At 39.1% G+C, this 26,078-nt stretch overlaps 1 protein-coding gene across 1 annotated transcript in view; it reads left to right on the top strand.

The window, feature by feature from the left end:
* The window catches only part of LOC108894801 (ankyrin-3-like), a 108,675-nt gene that overhangs the window by 28,623 nt on the left and 53,974 nt on the right, over nt 1-26,078 (top strand). Inside the window, 14 exon segments of the mRNA XM_051066325.1 lie at nt 2,213-2,311; nt 4,895-4,993; nt 10,393-10,578; nt 11,857-11,880; nt 15,361-15,459; nt 16,916-17,014; nt 17,499-17,597; nt 17,829-18,026; nt 19,665-19,763; nt 20,489-20,587; nt 21,454-21,552; nt 22,647-22,844; nt 24,508-24,606; nt 24,849-24,947. Coding sequence (XP_050922282.1) covers nt 2,213-2,311; nt 4,895-4,993; nt 10,393-10,578; nt 11,857-11,880; nt 15,361-15,459; nt 16,916-17,014; nt 17,499-17,597; nt 17,829-18,026; nt 19,665-19,763; nt 20,489-20,587; nt 21,454-21,552; nt 22,647-22,844; nt 24,508-24,606; nt 24,849-24,947 — 1,596 coding nt within the window.

Raw genomic sequence — 26,078 nt, 5'->3', positions numbered from 1 at the left:
ACATACTGGAGTTTGCTGCATCAGCTCCCTCTCAAAGTCACATTGCTTAAGCAACACTAAAGGTGATAAATGGCTGTGTGTTAGCAGAGAGGCTGATTTAGTGAATGGAAATGTGTTTGCCACATAAATGTTCCTTCACTTGGGTGGTGTATTTAAATTATGTGACAGTGAAACTGTTCTGGAGCCAGGAGCAATGTACAGTTATATGCAAAGGCTTGGCTTTACACCAAATGAGTGTAATCACATATTTAAGGCATCTGCAAAAGTTTGGGCACCCTGCTGTGTCAGTACTTATGAACCTGTCCTTTGGCAGAGATTGCCAACACTTTTTGAGTTTCTCTTCTTTTGATTAATGAATTTTCATTTTTATCTTTTGCAGATGACTTTGTGCTATACAGTATTTCTTTTGTACAGATTAGTTTTCACTATATATTTATACCTACTAACTGCCAAGACTCACTGCTATGTAGCTAGCTGAACTGATAAAGCTAATGCTAGCTAATATCTGACCTGAATTAAATAAGTTCGGTGAAATATGATGGAAATATTTGACCTGGCAAATGATGTAATTTGACAAGATTCTTAAATCACATTTCACAGAATTAACACCATATACTGTGCCTACAAACACTACAAAGTGTTATGCTGATAATGTTATTCACTGAGGGTGAAGCACGAGAGGAAAAGGAGCTGCATCAGTTCACATTGAGGAATGAGGGGAGGTGTACATGTGGAGGTTTCAGTGGCAGCAGGGATGACAACATGGCAACAGCTGCTGCCCGCTATAGCTGACACAAATACAACAGGTGCCTCCATGACAGGCTCTGTACATGCGACTCATACAAACTTCACCTCTCTTTTTCAACACCCTTTTTTTCTTATTATCCTTTTTTTTTCTTTCTTTATGTCCCCATCAGCCTCTCACTCTTTGTCTTCTCTGTTTCTGTCACTGTCTTCATCACCATTATACAGTTATACAGTGAGGTGATATTTACTTCAGTGTTTTCCCCTCTGCTGCACCCTCCTGATAATGTCTCAGTTGTAGAAAATGAACACAACCCCACACAAAGGCAGACAGACATGCTGACTCATTTGTCCTTAGTTTAGTTTCAGTAAATGATTATAGAGTGTAAAAAAATCTATTTTGTTATACACTGTACATATCTCTCAGACTGGACTGAGACTGTACAGGACTGAGAAGTGTTGCCAACTTTTTTGCTAGATTTGGCAACTTTTTAAGCCTCTTTAGTGACTTAAAAGAGTCAAGTGACAAAAAGCGACCCAAGTCCTCTCCCTTGAGGAGAGTTGCCAATATTTCACAATGAACATACTCACTGCCTGATTCAGTCAGTGAATCAGAGAAGCAGCATGTCCAGTCGGTCAATCAGCAGCCGGACAAAAGTGTAAAATGAGCTGTGAACATGTGCAGCCAACAACCTATCGCTGATCCTCCACCTTTTATTTTTGTTTTTTTTTTTCCCCCAAAATGATTTAATTTGACTGTATGAGATTTGTGTTTTCTCTAAATACAAAGAGTTCATCCCAGGATCTGAAATCTCTCTATTCATTTCCACTGTCTAAAAAAAATAGATTGTAGATTCATTTAGATTCATATGGATCAGGTGTCAGCTTGAAAAACAATAAAAGCTGATGAACAAACTAATTAGAGTCATTCAAGTTAAATTTGAGTTTATTTTTTGAACTTTCTGCTTTTAAAGTTATGAGAGCTGTAATGTAGCCACATCTAGTAGCTTTTTGAGCAGCCCTTAACTACTTACTGAAAATAGTTGGAACTGACTGGAATTAAGTCTGACACTGGGACGTCATGTAGTGACATTAAAAAAATGTATATTTTTTCAAAATAACTGAGGGAAAAATGTCAGATTCATTAGATTTATTTGCAGTCCAGTACTAGCCTTGCTAGGATAATAATTTATGTGTAGTACATTTAAAACTGATGCATCTTGCCATCTAGTGCTGAAATTAAGTCATTAAGATGCAAATTAGCACCAAGATGTACTGCACAGCTGATAAAATAACATCCTATAGATAAACCGAGTAAAACTAAAAATATGTAAAACATATCCTTAGTGAAAAAACACATTTCAGACCTACACAAAGACAGACAGACTGTCACACTGACTTTACTGATACTGATAAAGTCATAAGTAATTCCAGAAGATTAAAATATTTTTCATGTTTTTCCAAACAGAAAGGAAACACAGCCCTCCACATAGCTTCTCTAGCCGGGCAGACGGAGGTGGTGAAGGAGCTCGTCACCCACGGAGCCAACGTCAATGCACAGTCTCAGGTAACATACACACACACATAAACAAACACACGCATGCACGCACACACAAAGCTCTCCAATTGTGAAATCATCTCTGTGGGAAATCTATGTTTTAATGTGTGTTCATGGAGATGAATGCATATGCAACTATTACACACACAGTGTCTATCTGTGTGTGTGTGTGTGTGTGTGTGTGTGTGTGCGTGCGTGTGGTGTGTGTGTGTGTCTGTGCTGACCACTGAATGTGGGCCAGGCAGCACTGTAGAGTTGCTGACACAGCACACACACACCCCCACCCCCATCCCCCACACACACACTGACTGGTCTTTTCACAGCAGCCACTATAATAATGTCAATGTCAAAGCCTTGGCTGCAGCTGTAGAGAGGAAGAAAATTAAGGTGGTATTGATGAGCTCCAACTTTCAGTGCTGAGCTAAAACTCTGTTTGTTGGTTGGTTTGTTTTACAGTTATGTTGCTATGATTTTAGTTTCATTTTATCTTTTTAAAGATTAATAATTCAGAGTACAGTGCTCTGTAGCAGAGCAGACAGCAGGGACAGCTGATATCCTGCATTTAACAATGAACATTTTCAACATAATGTGCTGTATACAGTGTATCACTGTATTGATGGTAGTGAGGAGTAGTGTATGAAGCCCTCTATTGTGTTTATGGCTGCATGGTACAGTGGGCAATGTTTATCCAATACCCAGTTATCTCTCAATCTACATTTAGTGGCCACTTTATTAGGTACACCTGCACCCACACAGCAGTACAACAACATTTATTGATTGTGCAGGTGTACCTAATAAGATAGTAGGGGATTTATTTTTTTTTTTTGCCTTTACTGTTTTATGCATTACGCTAAGCTAAGCTAAGCTTTTGGCTATAGCTTTTTAGCATGTGACTGTTTTTTATTTTCCCATCTAATATTTGGCAATAAAGTGAAAAACTGCATTTTCCAAAACAGTAAACTCTTCCCTTTTATTAATTCTGCTGTGGAGTTTGAGATTATATTTAGTGAAACATGGTGCTCATAAAAGATGCTGTGGTCAGTGAACTGCAGCCTCAGTAGATGCCTTTTGCTCTTTTCCTTGGTCACAGCTGCATTTTGACTTTAAACGAAATATATCATGAGAGAGTGAAGTATGAGGCAAAAGCTGCTGGTGCAGCGACACAGGAATAAATACAAAGAGGATAGGAGGAAGAGGAGGAGGGGAAGCTTTTTTGCATGCTGGAGTGATTTTTGGATCCTTGTGTTGCTATGGAGATCAGTGTTCATGGCCACACGCACACACACACACACACACCACACACACACACACACACACACACAGAGCCCTCTTCAACCCCAGCTCTACATCAGCTTTTATCTGTTATCAGGTGTGAGGTATGTACGGAGGTGGCAGTGTGTACTCCATGCTGGAAGAGTATGTCCATGTGCAGTTGTAGAGGTCAGAAAGAGGAGGGGTGATATGATAAAACTACAGCAGTATAACATGATGAAGCAAATTTTCTTGAAATTCATTTAAGCAGCTATTGATGATGGGGATATCTGTTTTTGGCTCGCCCAGTAAATCAAATACCTGTCAAATCAATGTGCTTTATCACATTAATGCAAAAATCCTGTAAACCCAATATTTCCATAAAGCAGCCCTGCTTATTGATTTTCACAACTGCCCACAATGACCTAATGCAAGCAGAGATATTAATGGGATAGATCATCATATCACTCTACCCCACTTTGAAGGCAGTGGTTTTAATTTTCCAACAACATACAGCACATTCAGTATCTGGTTGTTTGTCTGAGAAATTTTGGAAACACTTTATTTTACTGCACAGGTCCCACATTTTTCTTTTTTTCTAATCAAGAACCTGCTCAAAAAGAGAGTGTCCGTTTATCCTCTTCACAGTGCATTAAACATGAAGAAGATAAAGGGCCACTTTATTAGTGTTCATGGGAATGGCCTGTGATCAAATACACTGGTGCTTGCTTTCATACAGTTAATTATGATCTTCCTTTGTGCCCAAGCTTATGTTTACTTGGGATATTTCCTACTGTATGTGACTGACGTTGTGAATAAAAAAAGATGATTGAAAACAGGCATACAGTATATTTTTGTTGTCTGCACGCCAAATATACAGTTGCTGTGTGGTGGAAAGTTCTATTCACACAATCCTTTAGCTAGTGGCTAAAAGGACTTTCAAGCAAATGTAATCTTCCATGACCCTTTCTTGTAGTTATGATTGTAATGATAACTTACTAACACATCAAACTTACGTACATGCCAGCAAATGACATCTGACTCACTGTCTACTCAAAGCATAGAGAACCACACTGGAAATTATAATAATACCAATCATATTACTCAGTGACTCAGTAATACTGTATATCCCGCTGTTTCAAACCAAGGAGGAAATAAAAGCAAATTAAATCTGATCATCTGAAATAGCAATGATTGATAATCACCTTAACTTTTTCTGATAAGTAGGACAGCAGGCTCTCATAATTCTGAGATAATAAGTTATAATTACGAGACAAGGCCTCCATTTTGGTGGTTTGGTCTTCTAAAAACACAGACATCATGAGTGTTTTCTTTTTCCAGAATGGCTTCACTCCTCTGTACATGGCAGCGCAGGAGAATCACTTGGATGTGGTGCAGTTTCTGTTGGACAACGGCTCCAGTCAGAGCATCGCCACTGAGGTAAATAAAGTCACACACACAAGCACAAATAGATAATATACTGTACATGTACACTTAATGCCTGTTTGCACACAACACACGAGCCCCTCACAGCTTCTAATAGCTACCCTTCATCCCAGCCCTCGTTTAGCTTCCCTGTAATTACAATGCAGCGTTATGACCAACAGATTCTTTGTTGCAAATGGTAAATAGGTGCCTGCCACTAGTGGCTCATTTAGGGGACAAAGGCTGGATAACATACAGTATGAAGTCAGTGTTTATTAAACAGACTGAGAAGACAGAGTGAAGGAGGTAGAGAGTCAGCAGTGGCAGCAGTGTGGCGTCGTTTTCATTCAGAGTGACCTTGGCTGTCTTCAGCTGCCGACGGAAGAGGGAGGGGAACCAGTGACGTTACAGGAGTGTGACATCTGTGGTGTGAGCGAGTGCTATGCTGTGAGTGTGCCAGAAAGATCCATCATCTGCAGGAGTACCGGCAGACAGCCAACTGCCGCCACTGCAACACTAAAGTGTGACAAACACATCCTCATTTTGGTCAATCTCGACTGTCTGAAGCACATTTATGAAGCTGGTTCTTCAAAACAGCAGTAAAAAAAGTACTCCACAGTACACCAGGATTACTCTATACTCCCAATACTACAAAATACAATTTCTGTATTATTCAGTTAGATTTTGAGAGATAATGTTGATGTTGACAAAGATGAGGACAAACAGTGGAGAGACATATTGGCATATTCTGTATGTAACAGAATATGTTAATTAAACAAACAAACACTATGTAAATTTAAAGTACATGCATACAAAATAAAATGTAAGCCTTCTTTGAAGTAGGCTGCAGTGGGCTATTCACTCTAATCAAAGAATAAGTAAACAAGATTATGAATCTGACTGCAATTCTTCAGTACTTGACAGCTTTTGGTACTCATTGCCATTCACAGATGTGTGTCAAAAAGTACTGTTTTATATCCAACCCTACCAGAAACCATTCATCTTGAAGGCACCAAACTCTGGTGTTGTCAATGACTGAATCTGAAATACGTATGTGCAGATATATCAGTTATAAAGTGTGTTTTGGCTGTCAGATTTAGAAATGTAAGTAAAGTTGCTGTAATTGGCATATACAACACAGTTTGATACAAATTTAAATTTGATAAAGTTAAGTTGTTTGTTTTAGTTGAGGAAAACTTTTCTTAAATTTTCTTATTGACAACAAATCCCAACCAAAACTTCCGACATGTTAGTCCATCTAACACCCAGTCTGTGGTATTCATTCCTGAAGACGTAAATGTTTAAAAATTGGTCACAAATATATAGTTTAATTTATTAAAAAAGGCTCTGTAATGTCCTTAAACAGCTGCACACTGTGGTTTTTAACAGCTAAGACTCAAATGGGAATACGTAGTGCATTAATTGGGGACTTTTTCCTCTGGCGGACGTATACACATTTGGTGCTTTAAGAAGTATTTACAGCAGCAGCAGTGTATGTGGGATTGAATGAAAATAAACCACAGTGCTCTAGTTAATGGTAATGAAGGAACATGTCACCCAGTGGCTAATTAATATGTTTATATTAGACAACAATAGAGCTTTGAGGCACAGTATATTGTCAGTAGCATTAGTTTATTATTGTTGTTTGGTCGTTTCATTGGATCTTTCATTGTATCGGTTTGTCTCTGCTGCATGAACATGGAGGCAGTGTTGACTCAGCTGCCTGTGTTTTCTGAACTTACAGCTGAAGCTGCGTCCATGTCAGTTCAGATATCAGTGTGGCGTTTACAGACCTCTCTCCTTGATAATTCACAAACAACTCAGTGGCAGTGCGTCTTCTTCCTCCTCACCTCATCTCTCTCCCTGCTCGTCTTCCTTTCACCTCTTTTTTTTCTCTCCTTCTCTCTTCCCTCTCCCTCTCCATCACTCCTCCTTCTGTCCTCCTCCTCCTCCTCTTGCCATCCTCCTTCTCTTCCTCCTCCCCACATTCTCCTCCAATGGGAGACAGAATGAATTATTCATGTGAGGAAACATATATCCATGTTTGAAGCAACTCCCAGTGTTTAATAATTCATATTTAAACATTTCAGCCTAACATGAGGCAGAACTGATTTGAAAGTCCTTTGTTTGTTTTTTTTGTTTTGTTTTTTTTGTTGTATGTCTGCTTTCAGTCATTTTTTGTTGTATGGTTTGTATTTCTGAGCATTAAATTAATAGATCACATGATGCACTACAGTGGCAGAAGCTATAAGACATTCTTCAGTAATATCCTATATTTATATATAAATTTATCCTCAGTATATTCTCTGTGATTTGAGGCTCATCTTGAGATCTGTTGCCAGTTTTTAAGGCATTTTAAAAGCCCTGTTAAAATGAAGATAACCTGTCATGTCATGCTTAGTTTCATTTATTCTATCGTTCTGATTTGATGTCCTCCTGTTGTTGATGTTTTTAGTAGCTAATTTTGTCAAGCAACATTATGCTGTGTCATTGCAAATCTTCAAGCTCGCAGATGAAGATCAAAAACCCTCCTTTACTGCCTTTTTGTTTTCTGCCTCTGCCTCTGTTGTCTGTCGAGGTATTTTTAGGACAATAAGCTGACTTTGTGTCTTCTCCCAAATCCCTAATGAAGCAGATGAAACAGGAGGGTAGAGTAGCTCTGGAATGGCTTTTGACTTTAGAGATTCTTGCTAAATACATGCATTTGAACATGTTTGTGTGCCTGTGGATGTGTATATGTGTGTGTGTCTTGCAGACATGTTTTTGGCTCAGATTATGAATGTGTGTTAGCATGTATGTGTGTGTGTGTGTGTGTGTGTGTTAGCATTGGGTGTGTTTTGGTTGTTTGTGCAGACGTTCTCTCCGTTGCAGTCTTGTGTGTGAGTTTATGCAGGATCTCTCCTGGGGGAGGTTCTGCCTTTGATGTGTGGGTGCACTGATGCTGAGTTGGTTTTATCCAGACAGTTGGCGTCCTGTATAAACACATGCCTGATGCACAAACACTCGCACACACACATATATCATCTTCTGTGTTGTTTTACTTGTAAGAAATCTTTCCTTTCTTTGATGACTCATAGATACTGCTGCTAGTAGCCTCTGCTTTGTCTCTCATTTATCATATTGCCTGTGTCAATCAATGTGTTTGTGTTTATTTACATGTCTCCACACAATCCCACTCGTGTACACTTTTACATTAGTATGCAGTTTAGGGCTGCAAATAAGTCATTGTCATTATCATCATTGATTAATCTGCTGATTATTTTCTTTATTAATCAATGATTTGTTTTATCCATAAAATCTAAAAAACTGAAAAATGCCTGATCTAATTCCAAGGTGACGAAGCAAAGCACTTGACCAAAATGATCAATTGATTATCAAAACAGTTGCGTATCAGTTTTCTACAGATGACTAATCATTTAATTGACTAATCACTGCTCTAATGCAGTCGCTTTCATCTTGTCTGCTTCTTGGTTTGTGCCCATTAGCAGCTATATTTCCTTTCAATTTGTCCTTGAGTGAGAGACTGAACTCCTACTTGTGCACTTTAAGTATCTTTAGAATATCAGCTAAAACAGTCTAAATTGCCAAATGGCCTCTAAATTGCCCTGTGTTTGTTAGTGTGATACTGGCAACTAATGTTTTTTGTTAAAGTCACATTTTTCCCTGTGTGAAGAATGATGCTGGACAGGAGTGTGTGTCTGTCTGAGTATTTGAGTGAGTGTGGCTCGGCTGTGTAAAAAAAAAAAAATACACGTTGCAGTACTCGAGATGAGAAAGGAATACTAACATTACTCTGGAGGCACAGCACCACTGCTGACCCTCCTCTGCTTAATAGGCAGACAGCAAAGGCAGCTGTCTGATTTATATAATGTAACATTACACATGAAGGCCACGGCTGTAGTGGGAACAGCAGTCATTCACTTCAAAAGAGTTTGATTTGATTTTCTTCCGGTTGATGCTTGAAAGCAGCAGCAGACAGAAAGATCCTGTATAAAGCATCTTTTATCTCCACTGCAGTCAAACCTCTGAGGAGGCAGTCAGGTGAATCTGGAGAGGGGCACTTGTGTGTACACATATGTATTGTTTCTGTGTTTTTTAGCCATATTCATGGCATGGCTATTTCAATTGTCATTCAGTCTGTCCTCCACTTTGGTCCAGACTGAAATATCTGTACAAATATCAGATACCCAGAGAATTTTCATCTAGCCTAGTGCTACCGTGAGAGAGTCGTGGTTTTGAGTGAACATATGTCATCAATCCTAAAATGGATTTGCTCTGAAACATTGATGTCCTCCTCAGGATCCCCTGACTTCATCTTTTGCCATTAACAGGTCAAAATTTTAATTTGTCCAATATTTTTATGAGAAAATACCTGCAAAACTAATAACATTCCCATCAGTCTCTGCTGTATTTGGTGTTTGGTGCTCACCGTTTGCCCTAGGTTGACTGTTATGGTTGTTATTTTGTTAATAATAATAATTACCAATTAATAATAATTAACAAACCTACAGAGAACTGTTACTGCTCTGGCCCCTGCTGCTAGCATCCACACTGCTGTTGCCAGATTATTTTGGTCCAATTTTCAGGCATTTGAAGTCAGTGTCTGTCGATCTTTGTTTTAAGATGGATTTATAACGTTTATAGGAGTTTTTATTGACGTTTAATGTTACACTGCCTCCCTTACTCCTCCACTCCTCCCGTGAGTGTGAGGACGCATGCTTGGAAACAGGAGGAGAGGAGAGAAATAAGTAAATGCAACCGGAAATGAAAACAAAACATAATAGAGACTCTCACACTGAGCTGAAATGAAACGACTGCATACAGCATACTGCACACAAGTAAAATATTTTGTTTTCTATTTTTTTTGCATTTTTCTTTAGTTTTCTCTGGAAACACTGGTGCTAATTAGTAAATGTTAGCATGCTAACACACCAACCTAAGATGACGACCATGGCAAATATTACCTACTAAACATTAGCATATTAGCTGTCTGTAGTCTGCAAAGCACACTCTTAGTCTATTATATTAGTCTATATTTTGCATATACTTATTCAGACTGAATAAATGTATACAGAAAGTGATTAAACAGAGACTAAAGAAAAACTGTATAAAACAATATGAACAAAGATGTTTTTAAGATAGTGAACACCTGCACACTCACTCCAAACCACAAACTTGTTTTAGCTTAGAACTGTAAGTGGACACTTTGTGAGGCCTTTAAGAAAAGAAAACAATTATGTGAGGAATTATTTTTATGTGGGAAATATATGGGAAATTTATGGGAAGATATTATGAAAATCAAAGCTTTCAAATGGTATCCACATCACCCATTTGTACTGTAGCGTATCCATCTCACAGACAAGTCCAGCCACACCAGGAAAGTCAGTGATGATACTGTTTCTGCTGGTCCACAGGATGGTTTCACTCCTTTGGCGGTGGCGTTGCAGCAGGGCCATGACCAGGTGGTTTCCCTCTTACTGGAAAATGACACCAAGGGGAAGGTCCGCCTCCCGGCACTGCACATCGCCGCACGGAAAGATGACACCAAGGCCGCCGCCCTCCTCCTCCAGAATGACCACAATGCTGACGTGGAGTCCAAGGTACACTCTCTGCATGACAGGCAGGACTACAGCTCCCATCATGCCCCTCTGTCAAAAAGTGATTTTGTTTATGTTAAGACTATATCCACCTTATTTCTAGCCCCATATTACCTTGCATGAATTATGGGCGTGACTTTGAGTCATTCCTTTAACTGAACCAGCTACATTGTATTTCGTTTCTTAAAGATTTTCAGATGATAAATTATGAGCTGTAATTTGTCTAATTTGAGAGCTTAGAGGTGCTGGTAGGTGGATGTGGTTGCCTTTGGGCAGACTGTTCTGCCCTGTTTTCAGTCTTTGTACTAAGCTACACTGGTTGCTGGTTTTAGCTTCTTTTTAGTGTCCTCAGCTGATTCTCAGCAGAAATCTTCAAATTTTGTGGGTAAAAAACTATAGTTATTCTATATTTTTTATACTCAATATTCTCTTAAAATACTCTAAAATTAAACAATGAAATAAATGTTCAATTTTACAGTAAATGACTGGGCTCTTTTAAGGAGTTGAGTAAGAGGTCTTCTAATAGCAAAAAATAACTGTGATTTTAAGTAAGGATAATGTTATGTTAATAATAAATTAATACATAAAATTACGTAGCATTGTACTTATTATAATATGTTATTTTCTGGATTGATGTTAAGTTGTGGAACTATCATCAGTGACTGTTTTAGTTTGTTTTTTGAAGAACCTTTGACTTTTTATGCCCCCCACCCTTGTTCCCCACAGAAGAGGTAATACATCTGTAGTACAGAGCTAATTCTCACAGACAAGGAAAAACAAAGAGTCATGCCCATGATTCACATATGATATCATATACCATGGGGCTTGGAATAACATGAAAAGACATTTTCTGTCATTGTGTTTTTTATTGTGAACTTGATGGTGTTTTTTGCTCCTAACGCGTTTAAGTCCCTCAGCTTTTTTGTGGGACAAAAATGCAACAAACATTTCTATTTTGAGTCTCAGAGCAGGAAACCGTGTTGACTTTTTTTTAGCTGACAGTAATAATGCTGAACAAATACGCAGATTATAAGGGAGAATCTCAGTCCCTCATCCAGTTGTATGTACCTCTGTGTGGTTGCCTTTTAGTTCTTTTCATTACCTCTGGCCACATTTGTCACATGTCCATCCTACAGCTTGGTGCAACCATGGTGTTGTTGTTGTTGTTGTGGTGCACTAACCACCCCATTCTCTCCTCCTCCTCCTCCTCCTCCTCCTCCTCCCGCTATTCGTTCCTTTTTCTTACCCGACTGCTCCACCCTTTCCCCTTTTCCCTTCTAGATGATGGTGAATAGAACAACAGAGGTACATCTTCTCTTCTCTTCTCTTCCCTTCTCTTTCTCCTCCTCTTCTTTTCTTCTCATTGTTCACTCATAGGTCACCATTGCAAAGCCAAAGCCTTCTGTCTGCTGGCATGATCGTTAAATGCTGGCATGAATGCTTTTGCTGCTGACAACGCCTCACCTGCGTGCCTGTTTTGAAGCCTGCATTGCATTTCGACTTTGCTTTGTGTGTTATGCAGTGGCTTGCTGCTTCGGGGCAGAAATGTAATAAATAACTGCAGATTTTCAGTTACCTTCAGTTTACCTAGAGCTTGTTAAACCATTTGATTTTTAGGTCATTTTCAGTAACTGTACCGTAAATTCTCATATAAAAGCCAGGGGGACATGGTCAGCATGAACAAATAAAGGCCGGGTGCTAATAGAGGCCGAGTAAAAATTGATGGGGGTGAAATTATGTTTCCACAGCACTAATACCATCAGTGCTCAGCTAGTGTTATAGTCACCACTTTGCTGTTCTGGTTTCCATTTTTAAGCTCTCTTACACCTGTTAATCCAAAATTTTCCACTTTTCTGCCATCAGTGAAACTCCATACTTTCTGTAGATTTTTCACTTTAAAAGCCTTCATAAGGCTGGAACACTTTTACTGTGAAAGATCTGCTGAGTTGCGTTGAGTTGCATTTACAGTAGCTGAACGTAAATAATAACATTAATTGGTAAATGCAAACAGGTAGAGAAACTGAGTGTAGCAGAGTGGTTAGTTACTGCTGTGGAAATGGACGTAACATTGAATTAATCAAGACAACAGGAGGAAGATTTGAGTTTGCATTAACCAGAGAGTAGGTGAAATATGTTTTTAATCTAAAGCTGTTCCATGTAAAGACCTGGTTCCAGGCTTGCTACAGAAAAAAAGATGTTGTCTTCATAGACATATAACACATATAATATATAATATAACTAATATTAATGATTGTAAAAAATATGAATATATAGGACTTGACTCGATAGATCTCAGTTGTTACTTTCTGGTCAAGTTGCAGGGTACCTGGATGTACTCCTGGTCTTTAAATGTTATTTAAAACCTTAGCGATGCTCTTACAAGGAATAATTCACTTGGTGGAAGTTAAATGACAAGCTTAGCTCCAGCACCTCTAAAGCTCTCCATTTAACTCTTTATATCTTGTATATTTGTACAAGAGCTTCATATTTTAGTGTACAGACATGAGAGTGGTATCAATCTTCAGATTTCACTCTCTGCAAGAAAGCAAAGTAGAAGAACTAACATATAAATAATAAATCATGGATTTTAAATAATCAAAAGTGATTCTCTGTTTGTGGTTTGGCCAGAAAATGACTGGTATGTATTTCCCCTTTTGTGCCAGATCATTCAGCCCTCACCCTCTCACTGTTTGTCCTCGTTTACTGTAAATGGTTCAGAACATTTACAAGTTTCTCTGCATCATGTTTCATTGACCATTACGGTATACCCAGCAAACATGATGCAGCGTGTGCTGGGTAACAGAGCATTTGTATTCAAAATAAAAACAGCTGTAAGTTTGCATCTGCTAGCCTTCTTGTCTTTGGCAGTGGTATTAATGTCTTGTTGGAATATACCAGGGGTTTCTTTTTATCCTCTCCCCCTGACATCTCTTTCTCCATTCACAGTAGCACCTCTCCTGTAATGTGATCCTCCTCCAGTTACAATAATGTTTTTCTGACATCTATCAACAAGAAAAAGTGCTTTTGTTACTTGCACTTTCTTGGGCGATTGCTTGTGATGTGCACACTCTTGAATTTATTTCAGTATTGTATATGCTGTTAATTGCTAAATTTACTGAATTAGAATTTGGCTGTGCATGTGAAACTAAGACTCTCATCCAGCTGTCAATGAGAGGAAAACACATTAGGGCTGAAGTTGAGCTTAAGCATGCCAATAGATCTTACTGAATTGCATTTTTAACAAACATGAACTTGAAATTGTGCTGACGATCCTTTAAGATAATGCTAATTACTGCCACAGTGCTCACGAAGCGGTTTCATCAGCTTTCAATAAAACAGCTCCTTGATTTAACTTTTGATCATTTGATCAATAGCATGCCTGTTTGTTGCTTTGGAAAAGAAGAAAAACTGTTCAAGATTATCTAAAACAAATGAGTGTGTTATGCTTTATGTCTTATGTGGTTTGTTTAGGTCAGGTCTTTAAGCCGTTTCCCATTAAATCTAGATTGCCTTTAAATAATGCAGATGCATGCTCCCCTGCATGTCTGGTGTTTTCTTCCTGTCAGATGAAAGCATATGACCAAGGAGTGATATTTTTTAGGAACTGACACAAAATCTTAAATGGACACGCAGTATTTAAATTTCCTAGATTGATGAACTGTGTGTGGTTTTCATTTGACAGGAGCTGTTTATTATGTTTGCTTATATTGTGAGTTTATCCACTCCAAACCTGTAGAGTGTCTAGTTGTGGTGCACTTGCCCTGACTATTACACGAGAAAGGGAGAAATATACACTCAGTGGTCACTTTATAAAGTTACAACTGTAAAATCTAACATAACACCTCAACCATTAAAGGATAACTCTGGTATTTCTGTGTCCATGTTTTTGGGTGTAAATGATTGATAGGGACAAAAATCTTCAGAATCGGTGCAGTATTGAGCAAGAACAGTGTACCTGGCCCCCACGAACAGCTGCTGCAGTGTGAATCGGTGATGCAATTGACTGCATCAAAGTATGTCCACTAATGTGTTTGTTTTTGCTCAGTTGTTATTATAAGTGTCTGACAACATTATGGATAGGATACATATCAATAGCACTCGCCATTGACAAAAACATCTGTTCTTTGGGTTGTTGTGTGGTACTTTTACTCACGTACAGGATCTAAATACTTCTTCCGCGACTGAAAGTCACACAATAATTGCTCAATACTGCACCAATTCCAAAGATTTCATTTTTAGAAATATCACTCATTTATACCCTAAAACATGGGAAAAGGCCCAGGTTCAAAAGTACTGGAGTTATCTTTACAAAGATAATAATATTCAGTTTCTGTGTGTTTATTATTGAGGTTGTGCTTTGCAGTGGTATTGAGCTGAACTGAGAGTTGTAAAATATTGGAAACATATTTCAATATAATGTAGCCCAATACAACACCACTGCAAACCATAACCTCAGTGATGAACATATAGTTACTATAGAGCTGTGTTACTGGATTAGATTGCACAGATGTACTTCATAATGTGGCCAGGGAGTGTATTTTTATTCTAAAAGTAAAATCCAGCACTGTGTTTATTTTGTCAGTTTTTCAAAGCATGTTTGACTTATGCTTAGTCCTGGTCTGCTGTGCTCTGTTCAGTCTGCTTTTAGCCAATGCTACTATATGTAACGCCCCATCATGCTTTGCTCACGAGTCATTACGAGACATTCTTTATCTCCTTTTCCTCTCTCTTTAATTGATTCTGTTCTTCTTCCTGTCTTCCTGTCTATCTCTCGTCCCTTCTCAGAGTGGGTTCACTCCTCTTCACATCGCGGCTCACTACGGCAACATCAATGTCGCAACACTGCTGCTGAACAGAGGGGCAGCTGTGGACTTCAAGGCAAGGGTAGGTACTTCGCTTCAAAAATAACACACACACACACAGACCTTCTGAAGTGAGTGCTGCTGCAAGCACTAATTCCAGTACTCTCATATCAGAAGGCGGGATGATATGTAGGAATGTGCCTGTGCCTGTGCCTGTGTGTGTGTGTGTGTGTGTGTGTGTGTGTGTGTGTGTGTGTGTGTGAGTGTGTGAGAATGTGCAGGAAGCTAATACTGACACATGTAATTCTACAGCTGTGCTCATCACTCTGCTCATCCTGTATGATCTTATAGACTGTAGGAACAGATGCTGGGTGTTTGTAAATGTATACTGAACTTCAGTTGAGCTCAAAGTTTCAAAATGTAGGTTTTTTGTAATTTCACCAAATATGTTAGGACCTCTGTAACAGTGAACAAAGAATCAGCAGACAGAAATGACTTTATATAACATTTACTGTACAAAATTGTACCTAGTTTTGGTTTGTTTCTCAAGTATGGTAAAGACAGCATGAAATAAGTAGCGCTGGGCCCCAATGCAAGACGGTCAAAGCGTACCCTGCCCATCACAATGATCCAAAATCATCACCCAGAATTTTCCACGGACACAATTGCACATTTTTACATTTAAAATCTTCCATTAATCCTTCTTTACATTTATTTTAGAAATGTAACACAGAGGTATGAGTCAATGAACTATATGCTTGTATCTGTAAAACTGCGATGTTATTGTATTGTTATTTATTTGGTGAATGGATGACACCATGGACACTGGACATACTTACTTCTTAACAGTTAAGTGTAATTTCCCCATGTATACTATAGACTCAGTGTTAAAGATGCTCAGGTTCTTTTGATACACTGCTGGAAAGATGAAAAGATCCTGAACCTTTGCGGGCCCCAGTGCAGCAGCAATACCTGCATATATGGTAGATTTCGCTCCAGATGATATAATGATGCAGTAGTTAGTAGACAATACCTAACACTCAGCAAGTGCAGCTTCATAGTGCATAGTATCCTGTTAAAGTTCATGTTTAGCCCACTGTAAGAACACTCTCCCTCTGTCATCCTCTGGAAAGACAAAGGAAAAATTAAGAAAGCAGGAACTCAGCTCAGTATGCAGTTGACAGTTCTGGGACTTGTATGATTACTTGCCTGTACAGGAAGATGCTGAACCTTTGTCCTCTTGCTCTGTTAAATAACAGAGCAGTTTTACTCCAACTGAATTAGAACATTTCAGACAACTGATATGTAATAAAAAGGTTGTCCAATATGCTTGGTATGGCTTCATTACCATTAACCATTGTTTTTTAGTTTCACATCACAAGTCCTGCATGATGTCATTTGTCAGTGATTTGGCATCTGACCAACAGATAGTGTGAGGATATTCTATGTTAAAAACATTAATGTTGTTATAGGTGGGTGGTAAAACTCTGCTCAGCTCTGTGGCTGGCTGATGAATTGATACTTTTCTCTCTCCGCAGAATGACATAACACCTCTGCACGTAGCATCCAAACGTGGGAATAGCAACATGGTGCGATTGCTGCTGGAAAGAGGGGCCAAGATAGATGCACGTACCAAGGTATACACGCACACCCACACGTGTTATTTTGACAAGTGTAGATTTTTGACTGATGTTGATATTTAAATAGGTACTACACAGATTTACCACTCCACTTTCTTAAATTTGGGGGCCTTCAAACAACAGACCCTCCAGGTCTGGTAAATGCTTTGTGTATAACAAACACACCTTTCTAGTTTTTCTGTTTAAACTTTGTAGTTTCCATGCCCAATCCACAACCATTCATCTTCTAACATTGGCACAAAAAAAATACCTATATTATCATTTTAGTTATACGTTTTCCCACCATGTATTATTTAGCTGAAGGTTTTCCCAGCCAATAGACAAACATGTTATCCTTCAAATGTAATGAAATCATGAAGACCATCCTGCAGCTGTGTGGGAGTGAAGGGTCACCTGTAGTGAGGGTTTCACTGGTATTAAGTTCAAAGCTGAGTGTCAGACTGAAGCTGCTGTACCTACAGTGCACTGTTGGTCTTCATAGGACGGTCTGACTCCTCTCCACTGTGGAGCCAGGAGTGGTCATGAGCAGGTGGTGGAGATGCTGCTGGACAGAGGAGCTCCTATACTGTCAAAGACCAAGGTATTTCTCCTGCATCTTCTTTTTCTGTTTTGCGTCTTCTCATACCCTCTGTCTTGCTGTTTTCTACTCTCACTTACCTGCTTCATTTTTTAAACTGTGTCTCTGTGCTTCTCTGTATTTTCTTTTACTCTGCCCTACCTATTTTTAACAATTCTCTCAAGCAGTAAGAATTATGCCCTTGTCTTGCTCTGATTAGATTTACAACAACTATATCCTCTGTTTTCCCTCCAGAACGGTTTGTCTCCACTCCACATGGCAACGCAGGGTGACCACCTCAACTGCGTCCAGCTGCTGCTGCACCATGAGGTGCCTGTGGACGATGTGACCAATGACTACCTGACAGCGCTGCACGTGGCTGCCCACTGTGGACACTACAAGGTGGCAAAAGTCATCGTGGACAAGAAGGCCAACCCCAACGCAAAGGCACTGGTGAGGATGAGGAGGATGTTTGGGGGGTATAGAGAAGTAGCTTTAATTAAGTAGTCTTAATAATCATCATGAGAGTGAGGGACATTAACCAATCAGATCAACCCCACAGCTCCCCTAAGAAGTATTGTTATCATTGGTCAGTCGGCCCACCTCTTTGGGTTCAGACTAAAATATCTCAACAACTTTTGGAGGTATTGCTGTGAAGACTTTCCCCAGATGATGCATCCTGCTGGTTCATATTTGCGATACTATTGGATGGATTGCCATGAAACTTGGTACACACATTCACGTAAGATCAAAATTTCAATTTGTCCAGTACATTAATACCTGAAAAACTAATTACATTCCTATCAGCTGTTTGTCATCAGCATGTTTAAATGTTGGATGTTGGATATGGTAAACATTACATCTGTTTAACATCTGCATTTTAGCCTTGCCATCGCAAAGCACTGCTGTGTCTAAGCTCAGCCTCACAGAGCCTCTAGCATGGCTGTAAACTCCTAGTTTTGATGGTGGATGCAGAAATGAAAATTTTGAAATTTCCGGAGATGCATAAGGTGCAACAATCAATGATAACACATTTTTCTTTTATTCCTTTCCTTCTCATAAATTATAATAAACCGTGCTCTTAGAGGACAGAATAGGAAGTGCATTTTATCTCCCTCTGTGTATTTACCTTGTGCCTTTACATTAATTGGACTGAGGTTCATGTTTGAAAGAAGACTTGAGAGAGAGAAAAGTGATAGAGCAGTGTCTCTGTGTAAAATGAATGAATTTCTGCAGAGACTTGAATTGAAGCTGCAGTGTTGCTCAAGTTTGTGCCAGTGGAACGTTTAACTGTTGCATTCAGGTCTTGATGATTTAATCTCCCAACCAACCAAAAATTTCTTCCTTCCTTTCATGTCTCTCATTTCCTCTCTCCCTCCTTTTTTTTCTTTTCCTCCTTACCTCCCTCTTTATCCCTAATTTTTGTTTGTTTACAACAAAAATCAGAGAAATATGGGACTTACATGGAAAAGAAAAGACACAGCACAGGAGAGAGAACATGAAGAAAATGAATGAAGGAAGCAGACAAGGAGACAAAAAGAGACTTTACAATCACAGCCACGGTCTTTGGTGTTAAGACAACCATCTCTGTTCTGTAATGGGAGAAGTCTGGGTGTGGTTAGAGCACTGGGACTTTATAGCCAGAGAGAATGAGCAGGAAAAAAGGACATGGAGAGGAAAATGAAGTCATAGGATTGAGCCAGAAACCTCAAAGTCAGGAGTAAGTAAGAGAGGGAGGGAGGGGGCAGAGTGTATGAGCTGGCGAGAGAAGAGTGAGTTGTAAAGAAAAGTATCTATTTCAGTGCAGCGTACTTTTTTATTTTTTTACAGCTTACAGTCGAGTCAATTATTTCCACACATGCTTGTCTGGTTTGCATGCAGAAGGGTTGAGAGAAAGAGTGAAAGAAAAGGGGCAAGAGGGAAGAGGAGGGGGATAAAGGAAAGAAGGTGCCCCCTTTGTACTGTTTTTTCCATTTGGAGTTCCAGATTTGTCTTCCACCAGTTGTGCAAGACCTAGAAACACACAAACACACAAGGTTTTGGACTATTTTTACACTTTAAGTTGCATTTATTTTGTTTTCTGTCTTTTAGAATGGTTTCACTCCCCTGCACATTGCCTGCAAGAAGAACAGAGTCAAGGTGATGGAGCTACTTCTGAAGCATGGAGCATCCATACAGGCAGTCACTGAGGTATGTGTGTAGAGTATCTGCGTATGTCATGAAAGCAGTGCGGTGTCAGTTGTTTTTTAAGCTGTTGACTTTGAGTGTTTTGTTCTTCTGCTCTATGAACTTCCGGGAGCATCACAAGACAGCGTCGGCAAGTTTTCTGTTTGCGCAGCGTTTCACCTGGGTTCAATTTGTTCTCACAGTGGTGGAAAGAAGAGCTGTACTTTAAGAACAGTTTTACAACACTTGTAATTTACTTGTACATTTTAATGTTCTGCTACTTTATAATTCAGCTCCAGGAAAGTTCAGATGGAAACGTTTTATTCTACTGCATTTATCTGACAGACTGAAGATTTCAAATGCTGCAGACACAGAAAAAGATCTTAATCTTACCAAATCATTCTAATAATATAATGTAATAATTTCAGCTTGTTTTAAGGTGGTTATATCTATTACTTGTGTATCAAATAAGAACGTGAATGGGGTCACTAATATGATGAGGCCAGAGAGAATTATCACCTGGATCTGTTGCTCTCCTCGGCTCTATATTGAGCTTCAGCTCATTGTTGTATTGTCTGTCTGGCTCCCAGCTTTACTGTTTTGGTTCACTCTCATGGTGTATTTTTTGGCAGCAGTAGTCAGCTGTTTTCTCTTCACTACCTTGCACTCACACTACCTGCAAAAAACAGCTCTTGAAGACTGTAGACATTCATACTTAACAGAATATTCTTCTGGTTCTGATTCTCCAGTCTGGTCTGACTCCGATCCACGTCGCAGCGTTTATGGGACATGAAAACATTGTCCACCAACTGATCAACCACGGGGCTTCACCAAATACAAGCAATGTGGTGAGTTCAGGAGATCCCTAATTTCTTTTCAAACTCTAAAAGGGAATCAGGGAATATTGGACTTAATACGGTGGACACAAACAAAGCTGCAAATGAGAGCTAATGTGGATGTGTAAATATGTGACTGCGAGTCAACATGTTGGTGATGATATTGTGTTCACGACTCCACTGCTTCAAAGTGGCTAAACGATCAGTCATTGCAGGATTAAGTAGAATGAATGAAAGATCTTGACTTGTAATGGAGTATTTTTTTACATTTTGCATCTGGAACTTTTACTTAAATAAACAATCTGAGCACCTCTCCCAAATGACTTCATGCTACACTGCATGTTTATGCTATGTTATGCTGTAGCAAACTCCTCCATAACCTCCAACCCCTTGTAAGTCAGGAGAAAGTACTGGTATATTAATGCCATGTGTCCATCAACACTCTTCTATAGAGGCTACAAATGCTACTACTGACCCTGTTAACTCTTAAATCACATTAACGGCGAAAGATAAAAGAAAGAGGAAGAGAGAGATAGAAGGGAGAAAGAGCAGAAAGTGAGTGAGCTTACAGAGAGGGGGGGAAGAGCTCTGCACAGTCAACTCTTCAACCCCAAGTATTTGGTCGCCCACGCTGTGTCTGTGGCCAGGTTACCGTAGAAACAGAGCATTATGGGACGTCATTATGGTGAGCTGGGTGTGGAGAGCGAGGGGGTCTCTCTCTCTTTTTCTTTCTCTCTCTTTCTTTCTCTCTGTTCATCTTAACAGAAAGGGAGACTTTCATGAGGAAGGAGGGCAGAGGAGAGAGTCTCAAAACTTTGGAATAACTACTAATCCCTCCCTTTCTCTCTTGTCTGTGTGTGTCTGTGTGTGTGAGTCAGAGGGGGGAGACAGCGCTCCACATGGCAGCGAGAGCAGGGCAGTCAAATGTGGTCCGATATCTGGTCCAGAATGGAGCTCGAGTGGATGCCAAGGCCAAGGTAGACCACGTCACATCTGACTTCAGACAAAACACAAACATTCTTTTCCACAGAAAATACACTGAACCCATTGAGTTTCTGTGTACGTGTGTGTGTGTGTGTGTAGTATCTATGTATGTCTGCTTGGGACACAGCACAGTATTGTTGTATGTAAGAGCATGGTTTTGTCTTTGCACGTGTCTAATTACTGAGTGACTACAGTGCAGAACTATTCCTCTTGTTTCCAGTTTGAGGTTTTGTCTTGCTCAGACTTTTGGATGGAGAAACCAGAATTTGGTTGCTTAGATATACTGCTATTTTCATTCATTTTCCTTGTTTTAGAATTGACCTATTATGTTAGAGAAAGTCCTATTTTTTGAAGTGTAATCCACTAGCAAAACCAGTCCCACTCATTATATCTGAGGAAATTATCATTCTGAGTTGCCTGAATATTGAAAATGGATGACTTCTGGGATACAGATTGTACATAAAATACCCCAGAAGTACAAAGAATGGGACAAACAAAGCAATCAATGTGAAAATAATGTGACCATGTGAAAGAGGTCACTACAGAGAATTGTTACCTGATTCTGCAGCGCCTCTCAGCTTTATGGAGCTCAATTCTGTCCGGACCACAACGTTACAATTTAGTTCACTATCACTATTCTCATAGGGTTGTTTTCAGCAGCATCTATCATCAGTGAAAAATCTCTAAAAACCCACTGTCCACTACCTGCTCAGCAGCAAACAGCAGACAGACACAGTTAGAGACCAGCTGGTGACCACAGTGGAGCATTTAGCAGCTAAAGAGATATTTGAGGTAGAGACCAAAACCAGAGCTGAAAGAGCGTGAATATTGGACTTATACTCATCAGGTGGTCAGAAACACCACTTGATATGAATTATAATGTTGCTACATAAATAAGCAGCTGTTTGCTCCAACTTTGAGATATCAACTTAAAAAATTATATGTCGATGTTGAGTTTACAACCGTTGCCCCCCAGGTGGCCAAAAAAATCAGTTTTCACAGGTTTAAGCAAACATTTACTCTGACCACATTGTTTTCTAGATATTAATAAGCTGTTGTCTATGTTTGCTTGGTTGTTTGTCATCAGGACGACCAGACTCCACTGCACATCTCAAGCCGCCTTGGTAAACAAGACATTGTCCACCAGCTGCTGTCCAACGGAGCGTGCCCAGATGCCACAACCAGCTCCGGATACACACCTTTACACCTGGCCGCCAGGGAGGGACACCGAGATGTGGCTGCAGCACTGCTGGACCAAGGAGCTAGTCTGGGCATTACGACTAAGGTAAATATAAAACACACACACACACACACACAAGAAAATATCTGTTTGTGTTTACATACAAATATAGAATGGGAAAGCCAGAGGATTACTACTACTCCTTTAAAGTGGAAGAAGAGCTCAAACCTTATTTATTTAATAAAAATAATTTTGCATTGCAAGTAAAATCCCTGAATTTAAAGTGTTACTCTAGTAAATGTACTTCAGTATTACAAGCCAAATATAAATAAAGTAAGAAAAGGAAAAATATTCAATAAGCATAAACACAAAAATGATCCCTATTACAGTGTTTTATATATCGTAGGATTATTATCAATAATGCATTTATATGTATTTTTTATCGTTGGTGTAGGTGGAAGTAATTTAAACTTATAAAATAAATAAAAAGTTGGGTTGATTAATCAACAAAAACCACCAATTTCACACAGACTTTTATGCCTACAATTGATTCTAAAAACCTTATGTTTCTACTCAGTGAAATTATTTTTAATTTCAAAGCTTAAACAATGTTCTCAAATTTGCTTCTGTATCATGAAATCTGAAAGAAAAAGGTGGATTGCTCAAATAGAATTATACAAAAAACACGCTTTTAGTCAGAAGCTTTTCTTTAGAAATGATTTGCAAAATATGCAAGGTGACTATTAACTATATTAGATATATATAAATAAAAAGTACAATATTTACATGTTTAATATGTGCATACACAAATACTGGCCCATAAAACACAGGAGGAGGAACAGAGTTCTAGATCTGGTTTGCTGCTGCTAAACTAGTGTTGTTCCTCTGCAGCAGGAAGCGCTTGGAATGTTTTTTCTTAATGCATGAATGCTGCATAAATGTACTATTTTGAATTACTAAAATCAGAGGGATTGGGAAATACCAGTTACAGTTGACTGTCTGCCAATGGAAGAGTTGGGTCATAATAATGTTTTGCCAAAATTAGAGCCCAGAGTCTGAAAACACTGTTACTGGAGGAGTTATTTGTCCAGGTTTGGCTCAGTTTTCATTATGCATTACTCATTTCAAAACATCAGTTTAAACTGCAATGGAGCGTTTTATGGCAACAGATTTCAGCACTTTGAGGAAAGTCCCGAAACCCTAACTATGATGTTGGTCACTTTTTTTCATGACTGGTTGGCGAAAGAAAGAGAGGAACAGGCCCCACTCATTGCCTTTATATGAAATCTCTTGTTTTTAGGGTGCTACCGGCCAGGAACAAAAGTTCATTGAATTCATAACAGTTGTGCAGTGTAGTTGTTGCCAATGATTTAATTAGAAGAAAAATGCTAAATAAATAAATAAAAAGATGTGTGCATTCTTGTTAGGTCTGTCTGCACTGGAGTTCATTTTGAACCATGGTCACGAATCTATGTTGCCTCATAGCTGAAGAATCTGATGTAACACACACAACACAACACACATCCCACTTCCACACCCTGGGTCCATATTGTGTTTCATCATTTTTAAGTAATCAGTTCTCCATGCTGTCATGACATAACCCTGCAAGACTGATCAAACACATATGGCTCTGTGGGGCAGCCGGGTATAGAAAACTAATTCATATGAGAAGTGTAACTAACTATTCTGACAATCATGGAGCTTCTCAGATTAGATTCTGTATTAAATTTGGTTTAATGTTCTTCTCGGTTGTTGTGTGCCTCTCCAGAAGGGCTTCACTCCTTTGCACGTTGCAGCAAAATACGGGAAGATCGAGGTTGCCAACCTTCTTCTGCAGAAAAACGCCCTGCCTGATGCTGCTGGGAAGGTAATGCACGCTTTAAGCGATGGTGTGTGCCTGAGAGAGAATGATTCAGACAAAAAGAGAGTGTGTGTGAGCTCCCATGTACAGAACAGGACACAGTAAAATTGTCTTCACTCTTTTATGCACTCTTATACACACACATGCACAGCATCACATTAACTGTCTACATGTTTGTTTTGTGTAATCAAAGCTCTCACAGTATTCTCTTTTATCACCGTTTTAACAATGCTTGTGTGTGTGAACAGAGTGGACTAACTCCACTGCATGTGGCAGCACACTATGATAACCAGAAGGTGGCGCTCCTCCTGCTGAACCAGGGAGCTTCACCGCACGCTGCTGCGAAGGTAAGGGACAGTCAAAGTGTGTGTGTGTGTGTGTGTGTGTGTGTGTGTCATAGGAGGTGGAATTGAATGTTCCTTAATGCATTAATGCACCAAAACCTCACTCTCTCTTTGGCCCGGGGTGAAAGCAGGCTGACCTAGTTTCAGTCACCCACATTACACCATGTTCTACAATGGAGTGATGCATTGTGATTGGCCAGTTTAACTCTCCTGAAAGAGCTGCCACTGAAATCAGCAAAATCAGCAAGCCTCCGTTAACTTTTTCTTCTACACATTTTAAGAAGACAAAACAATCATTTTCTGATATCGATTAACATCATAATACTGTAACTTAATCCAAAATAACACAACAGAAAACAGTTCTTCACATCTAGTTTTTAATTTTCCTGGACTCATTAATGTAAAAGAATAGTTCAGCATTTGAGAAATACACATAGACAATTAAGAAGATTGATACCACTCTCATCACCAGACAGTAAATGTGCAGCTACAGCTTAGCCTAGCAAAAAGAACAAGATATGGTTTTATTTGAATATCTGTCTTTTTACACTTTGGCTTTTGTACAGAGTAAACAAATGAGATAGAACAGAGCAGACTGTGTCTGATTTATCTTCAGACAGAGCTAGGCTAGTTGTTTCTCCCTGTTTCCAGTCTTTATGCCAAGCCAAGCTAACTGTCTCCTGGCAGTAGCTTTATATTAAACACTCAGCAAGAAAATGATAAGTTTATGTCTCAAAATGTCAAACAACTCTTTGTTTGTTTGTTCGTTTTCTTTTGGATCAAATTGATCCAGTGGTAGTTGTCTGTACATCCATCATTACACTGCAAACAGGAACATTTGATATCTAATTTGGCATACTTTTAATGTTTAATGTTTGTTTGTGTTTTTTAATGGATAGGTGGCAGTTTGTCTAACTGTGAATAACTCACTGACTCCATAGCAACACTGTACAGTTCCCTCAAAGCCCCAAATTATTGGAGTTGTAGGTCCAAAACTTAGAGCATCATTATCCCCAAAATAGAAGTGAGACAATGAATAAAAATAGTAAGAGTTGCAAAATGTATTGTCATAACTTGTTTTCATGTGATATGATCATATGATCATCATGGTACCTTTATGACTTGAGAAAAAAG

Source organism: Lates calcarifer, linkage group LG23 (genome assembly GCF_001640805.2).
Source record: "Lates calcarifer isolate ASB-BC8 linkage group LG23, TLL_Latcal_v3, whole genome shotgun sequence".
NCBI classification, from domain to species: domain Eukaryota; kingdom Metazoa; phylum Chordata; class Actinopteri; family Centropomidae; genus Lates; species Lates calcarifer.
Note: the sequence above shows the minus strand (reverse complement) of the source record. Positions and strands in the feature narration are given on the sequence as shown.